Below are 6,963 nucleotides of genomic sequence, written 5' to 3'. Positions count from 1 at the left end.
TTTCAGCAGTGCTGATGAAATCCTGTAGACTCACAATGTGGAGTAAACCCGAGGATTAACTACGACCAGAAGGTGGCAGTGATACAACAGCAAGGCTGGTAAACCCATGGATGTATAATAATAGGTAAACCTCACAGGAGAGGAAGGCTTCCCAGCATGCAGCGGGGCCTACACTTCCTGAAAGCCACAAGTAGCGAGCAACAAACATACTCTATATACCGTACTTCACTCTCTCTGGTAGCAGTGACGGCGCTTCGCCAGTAGGGGGCAGCAGTGCGCTAAACCGAGCCTCGTCTGCCGGAAAGGAGAGAAGAAGAGGAGCGCGACAGAGCGCGCCAGGTTTGAGTGTGTGGATGTGCCGACCCGGAGCACCCGAGTCCTGACTCCACGGTAACGCGTCGGTCCGACAGTTTCTGGCGGGATTAGACTCGTTGGTGTAAGTCATGTTAACGTTAACGCTGTTAAAGCCAGCGGCCGCAACTGTCGTGTACTGAAAGCTAACTAACGCCAGCGTTTGTCGCTTTAACGTCGTTGTGTTTATACACAGGCAGACAGACACACAGGCAGAAGGGTTAAATCAGTCACTGTATATACAGCCACTGGCTTAAATGTGCATGAAGATGGGGCAAAAGCGCCATTAATGTTACTAACCGTGAAACATTCATGTCGGATGTATCATCGGCCCCGGGTTGTGATCGTCGGGTATCAGCATTCACTCATAAAGATGAAGACAATCCTCAGAGACTCTTCTACCTGTATGGATAAGAAATATTCTGCAGGTAGAAAATCACCATCTGAATCAGGGCCGTAGTCATCTCCGGAGGGGCATCAGGGGTTAATATCGGTTAATTACTTTATCATTTTTGAAGAAAAAAAAAATTAAATAAACAATCACTGGTTCCTTCTCAAATTCTTCTGATGTGATTATTTGTTAGTTCCGTGTGACAGTAAGTTCAGCGTCTTTGTGTTTCTGACTGCTGCTCAGAAGCTTTTTGCTCAGGCTTCAGGGGATAATGAGGTGCTTTTCACTATTTTATTACATTTTATTCACTAAACAATCAGTCGATTATTAAAGAAAACTACTGTTAGGAGGATAGTTATTGGAAGACCCCGTTATTGTTGATATTTTACTTCAAGTGGTGCAAATTTCTGACAAATCTAGTACTGTAGACAGAAATGATCTGGAGTGAACCTGGGGCTTTTTGGGCCCCTGGGCAGTTGCCCACTTTGCCCAGTTGGTGATGAAGCCTTGGTGAGGATTTTTCCAATCTCTTTGGTTGATTATCACTGCATGTAAACTGAAATGAAAAATAATTTCACTCTTCATAATATGGATGTTCATTATAAACAACTGCAGATGGACTGTGTAGTAGTTGGTATAACACATTGAGAGACCAACATGTGCATTGGATCATTCAGGAATACAGATATATGTGATAAACACTTGTCTTTTTGTGCTGGCAGGCAGTAGGAGGGCCGGCTGTGTTTTAGCAGTGACTGGAGGATGAGCAGCCCAGGACCGAGCAGTGGGACAAACAAACCAGCTGAACTCTTTGAAGAGTTGTGGAGAAAGCTTGGAGAGTGTCATCAGAATGCACTTCAAGGTACCGAACCCCATGATTTACTGTTCACTTATACACCAAGTGAATTTACTTATCGCTTCGTGTCAGATACTGAAATAAAATCTACTCTGGGGTTTTGTTTATATGTTGGTGTTTTCAGAACTGGAGGCAAAAGTGAGCAAGTTGAAAACGGCGCGCTGTCTGTGAGTAAACTGTGGCTTTGCTTTTAAAAATAAGAATGATAACAATTATAACAGGTGCATTTTTAAGTGTCACCTCAGAAAATCATTTGTGAATGCTTAAATGTAGTCTTTCCCAGTATCTAAAGTGACTGGGGTTAGGGCAACTAAGGAGTATTTTCTTTACAAAATGAAAACAGTGAAGAATGCCTGTTATAAGTTAAGCATTGTTGTTTTGTCCGATCAACGGTCAAAAATCCAAAGATACTGAACCAAAGAAAAGCATCAGATCCTCAACTCTGTGGAGCGAATGACAACAAATATCTGCTCATTCAAAATATATAAGATGAATCCGTTATTGAAATAGTCACTAATTGTGTCGATCAGCTGATCGTTGCAGCTCTAAAACTGTCACTGTGTTTGTCTTCTACAGTGATGCTCAGAGGCTTGAGGTGTTTTACAGTCGCAACCAGCAGCTGAAGGAGCAAAACAAATCCCTGCAGGACACCATCAATCTCTTGGAGGAAAGGTAACTTCCTTCCGGACAGGTTGAGTTGAAACCATATGAAACAAAAAGACAAGCAGTTCTATTCACTGTTTCCAGGCTCCGAGCAGGAGAGTGTGATCGATGTCCCGTCTTAGAGGAGAACCTGAGAAATGAGCAGGAGCAGAATCTGCGCCTCATTGCCAAGCTGAGTGAGTTGTTCTTATTCTAAGTCACGTAGAGCACCGACTAACTGCAGATTTACACTGTACCTGTTGTTATGTTCTTTGTCCAGGTGCCTGAGGCACTTTGAGAATAACAGGTGAATGTCTTCTAAGAGAGGATATCGAAAGATATGATGTTTTTGCAATAACTTACAGCTTCAGGTAGTTTGTAGTTTAATTTGACATGTAATTTTATTAAACTATTAATGAGGCTGGGGCGACCCAGTAGCCGAGTGGTTGGGGCATGTACCACATGAGATGCTCTTGGCAGGCAGTCACCAGCCCGACTCTTTCCTGCATGTCGTTCCCCTCTCTCTACCCCCTTTCCTGTCAGTCTCCACTGTCCTGTCAAATAGTAAAGGCACAAAAAGTGTCCAACACACTGCTCCTATGACCAAACACTAACTATTGATCCTCTGCTATAATTTGTGTTTAGTGCTAATTAGCAAATGTTAGCATGTTAACACACTGTTGAAGAGCATAACATTGTTATTTGTGATGAAGCTGTTGTTTGTCATTTGCTCCACAGAGACTGAAAGAAACGGCCTGCAGGATGAAAACAGAAAACTACAGGCTGAACTGCACAAATTAAAGATGTAAGCTCTTCTTTCTGTCAGGGGTTTATCAACATCTGCTCAACAAATGTTCAAATTAATAAAATGCATCAAGGGTTCTGTATTCTGCAAAACCTGCCTAAGAGTTACGAACGCTGCAGCTGCAACAAACAGTGGTTTCACTTCTGTCAGGTTTCAGGTCTTCTCTGTACGTCTCTGTGGGAGGACAGGTTTATAGTTTTTGATCTGTGGTGTTCTTCACAGGAACAAGTTTCACTTCCGGTGTATGTGTTTTTTTTATCAGCTCAGAGCCCCTCCAGGCCTCAACCCCAGAGCAGGAGGAAGGCATCATCCCAGACTCCCCGGTGCTGCCAAGCTCGCTGCCTGTGGCAAACAGGCTGAAGAAACAGAAGAATACAGACAAACACAGGCGTGTTCGCTACGCAGAACTGCCTCTACCACATCGCAACAGCTCGCTCTTCAGCGGTCAGTCTGCTGTGAAATCAGTTTTCTGACTCCTCTGCCTGAAGGCGCCCAGTCTTCTAACTTGCGCTGTTGTTGTTTCAGAGCTGAATGAGGAGCCTGTTGATGCCTCAAAGAATCCTGGGAGAGCAAAAGTGCTTGTACCCAACACATGTGAACTGGACACATCCCAAATCTCAAGTATGACATCATCTGCTGTCCTCTTGTTGAAAAAGTAAAAACAGGAAGGACTCTACTCGCAGTTTCTGAGAGAACAGAAAGTGTTACTTTATACAGTATTTCCTCCCCTGAGGTAGTTGACACCTGGTGAGCTCTGTGGTCTCAACTTCTGTCTAGTGTCCAGCACCAGGCAACTTTTATCTATTCAAACACATCCATCATCATCATCATCATCAGTTTAATTCACATAGAGAATTCTACCCTGTGGTGTTAGTCAGTGGTTGTTGGTTGAACAGGTCTCTGTATCTTTTCAGTAGATGTGAATCATGATCTGGATGAGGTGATCGCAGAAACCTGTGGCCTTGAACTTCTCCTTGATAAGCCTCACATGGTTAGTCAGCTTCATACGGATACAGTGTAATCACTAATATAATAATATAATAAATGTGACATTAATTCTTTTTTTTCTGTTTCTTCTGTTTTTCCTGCGCTCAGAAAACTGACACGGCTGCAGGGCAGCGAAGCAGCTCAAACACTCCGGTGAAGAACGACTTTCGTTTAAAGTAACGATGACATTCACCTGCTTGCCACATAGAAAATTCTTAATGCAGTGGTTTTAATGAATGACATAAATTAAAAATGTACATTCACTATATGCACAGTTTGAAAGATTCAGACATGGATGACTTAGAAAAACCAGGAACACAACCGTGATGTTTTTCCTGCCTTAGACCCTACTCCTCCTCCCCTTCATCCAGGTTGATCCACAGTCCAGACTCGACCACAGAAAGGTCCCCATCTCTTCTGCCCCGAGTCAAGAGGCTTTCACATGATGCCTCCATGAACAAAGCAAAACGGAAGAAGGAGGAAAGTGACAACAGCCGAGGGCTCCAGGAGGAGGTGGACGCGCAGGAGGAAGGCAAACACGTGGTCAAACAGACGTCTGCACCTCAAAGCAACCAAAGCTTGATGAAGCAGCTGCTGGGCAGTGAGGTGAGAGATCACGGCTCCAGTGAGTGTGTGTCAGATAGAGGGATGACCTGTACACTACTTCCTGAAACCACACTGTATCCATCCTTTCAAAATAGGTGGCAGCAGGTTCAGGTGATTGATGTGTTAGAGGTTACACCTCAGTGTGGTTTTAAAATCTCTTTAACCCAAAACAGGTTCAGTACGCACACAATGGGACTCCCAGCCAAAGGCCAAACGTTTCCTCTGCAGGTCCAGCTTTCAAGAAGCCAAATGGGATGAAAGGAGAAGGGGGGGTTGCTGGGAGGAAAAGAAACCCCCTGCAGGATCTGAGGGCTTCACAGGACCAACGTGAAGCAGGAGACGGTGAGACTTCTGACTGTAGACTACATGTTGAACAGTTTGAAGTTTGAACTTCAGTTGAATTGACTGTGACTGTGTTTCTTAGCTGAGAGGAAGCACAGAGTGGAGCCCACGTGGAGCATTGACCCTGCGCTCACCCTGTCCATGTATGACAGTGAATGGAGAGGAGACAAGGTACAGTCACATGACCTGCAGCTCAGCCTCTGTAGCACTGAAGCTGCATCAGGATCATAAAGAGCCCATCATTAAACATGAGCTGGGTGAGATGTTGACCCTGTTAGGGCTGCCGTCCATTGTACTGTTGAGCCTGTGATTTTGATACCTGTGAAGTTTCGACCTGTGACCTCTGGACATCGTGAATCTTTAGACATGAACGTGAATGTAAAGAGAAGTCAGTGATGTCTTGTTACTGACGCTGGCTTTGTCTGTATTGTAGCTTAAAGACAAACAGTGTGATGGAGACCTGGCAGACACGGACTGCACCTGGGTCAGTCACAGCCTACTCCAGCGTCTGGGCCGGAGGGACAGTGTATCAGGTAAATATAAAGCACAACCTTTGGAATGACACCAGCTGATACTGTGTCACCTGCAGAAACTGATGACTGTCTGTATAAAGTATGTTGAACGTGCTGTGTTTCAAACTTTATGAACAGTTTCATGTGTTGTGTTCAAGGACTTGGCAAGAAGGCCAATGACAGCTTGGATGTGATGTTTGACACCACAACTTACGGGGAGTACAAGTCTTACAACAGCTCACACTTAGGCCAGAGCCAACCCTGTGATGATGAGGAAGAAGAAGAGGAGGAGGAAGAAGAGAAGGACAGTGGTAGGGTGTCAGACTAAGAGGATCGGTGTTTCTGTTTGTCAGTAGAAGTCAGCTCTTGACCTCAGCTTGTGTTTGTTTCCAAAACTAGAACCAGATTCTCCTGAAAGGTCTCCAGGGCCGAGTAAAGCGCGGTGAGTCTCACTGCCTCACACAGCGAATTGGTATTTTATGCTTTGTGTTACATTTGCTGGTTACCCACGACCAAAGTATCTCCAAATCACACATTCTGTCATTACGTTACTTATGGAGTGAATTATAATGGAGGAAAAAAAAAAAAGATTACTCTTCTTGCTGGGAACCCACAGGGACCCCCTCAAGGAACCATGGGGGTCCCCAGACCCCACTTTTAGAACCACTGATCTAAATGTTGTCTCTCTGGATCAGACACCCAACATTTGCACATGTGGCTGTCGTTCGCAAGAAAGACGAGAGAAGAAAACTGAAGGGCACGACCTGCAAGGAATGTGAAGTTGTAAGTATTTTGATTATGCAGCTGAATATTGATCTGACTGACTGCATTGATCCTGTTCAAAGTGGGTTTTTTTTCTCCAGTATTACGCCCATCTGCCAGAGGAGGAAAAGCAGAAGAAGTTGTCTGCGTGCTCGAGGCACCGTTTTCTTTACATCCCTCCGTGTACTCCTGAAAACTTCTGGGAGGTTGGATTCCCATCAACACAAACATGTATTGAAAGAGGTAATTTAACACTGAAGAATTAGCAGAACATTTGAACCCACGTGTTCTGTTGTACTTCACTTTCCTCTCCTTGTTTGTAGGTTATGTCAAGGAAGAGAAGAATCCTCAGGTGCGTTTACGGAGGAGACAACCACTCAACGCTTTATTCTCCCCAAAGCAGGAGAGCAGCCAGCAGCAGAGCTGAAGTTTGTGTGTGTGGGGAAACACAAACACTACACTACACTACAGGAAGAACAAGTTTGTGTGTTGAAGTTGCACTGAGGAGTTGACTGAAGCTTATAAAGAATCATCTTTGTTAAAGTTTGTTGTTGTAGATACAGAGTTTTTCTAGGACATGTTTAGATAAATAAAAGTTAACTACATGCGTCTGGAGGGTTGTAGCTGCTGCACTTCTTCATTCAGTCACACGGACCATAATCACAAGTGTTTCACTAAATTAAATCAAGATCATGTGACATTCAGTAAC

At 44.3% G+C, this 6,963-nt stretch overlaps 1 protein-coding gene across 3 annotated transcripts; it reads left to right on the top strand.

Moving 5' to 3' along the window:
- The first annotated feature begins 170 nt into the window (after window positions 1-170).
- On the top strand, window positions 171-6,870 carry rbbp8 (retinoblastoma binding protein 8). Of its 3 annotated transcripts, none has more exons than XM_071485829.1 (19): window positions 171-436; window positions 1,465-1,604; window positions 1,723-1,765; window positions 2,175-2,270; window positions 2,346-2,437; window positions 2,979-3,045; window positions 3,308-3,489; window positions 3,571-3,666; window positions 3,963-4,036; window positions 4,141-4,208; window positions 4,377-4,638; window positions 4,812-4,980; window positions 5,063-5,151; window positions 5,414-5,513; window positions 5,651-5,803; window positions 5,892-5,934; window positions 6,188-6,275; window positions 6,356-6,497; window positions 6,578-6,870. In XM_071485829.1, exons 2-19 carry the CDS (start codon window positions 1,505-1,507, stop codon window positions 6,679-6,681), a joined length of 1,968 nt encoding a protein of 655 aa, XP_071341930.1. In that variant the 5' UTR covers window positions 171-436; window positions 1,465-1,504; the 3' UTR covers window positions 6,682-6,870. The 3 variants fall into 3 exon arrangements, with proteins under 3 accessions (XP_071341930.1, XP_071341931.1, XP_071341929.1); XM_071485830.1 differs by having other exon boundaries at window positions 3,960-4,036; window positions 4,404-4,638; XM_071485828.1 differs by having other exon boundaries at window positions 3,960-4,036.
- Window positions 6,871-6,963: the final 93 nt, after the last annotated feature.

The sequence above is a fragment of the Trachinotus anak genome, unplaced genomic scaffold (assembly GCF_046630095.1).
Source record: "Trachinotus anak isolate AG129_WGS33_773 ecotype Australia unplaced genomic scaffold, CSIRO_AGI_Tana_v1 ptg000009l, whole genome shotgun sequence".
NCBI classification, from domain to species: Eukaryota; Metazoa; Chordata; class Actinopteri; order Carangiformes; family Carangidae; genus Trachinotus; species Trachinotus anak.
This window is presented reverse-complemented; position numbering and strand designations above follow the sequence as displayed.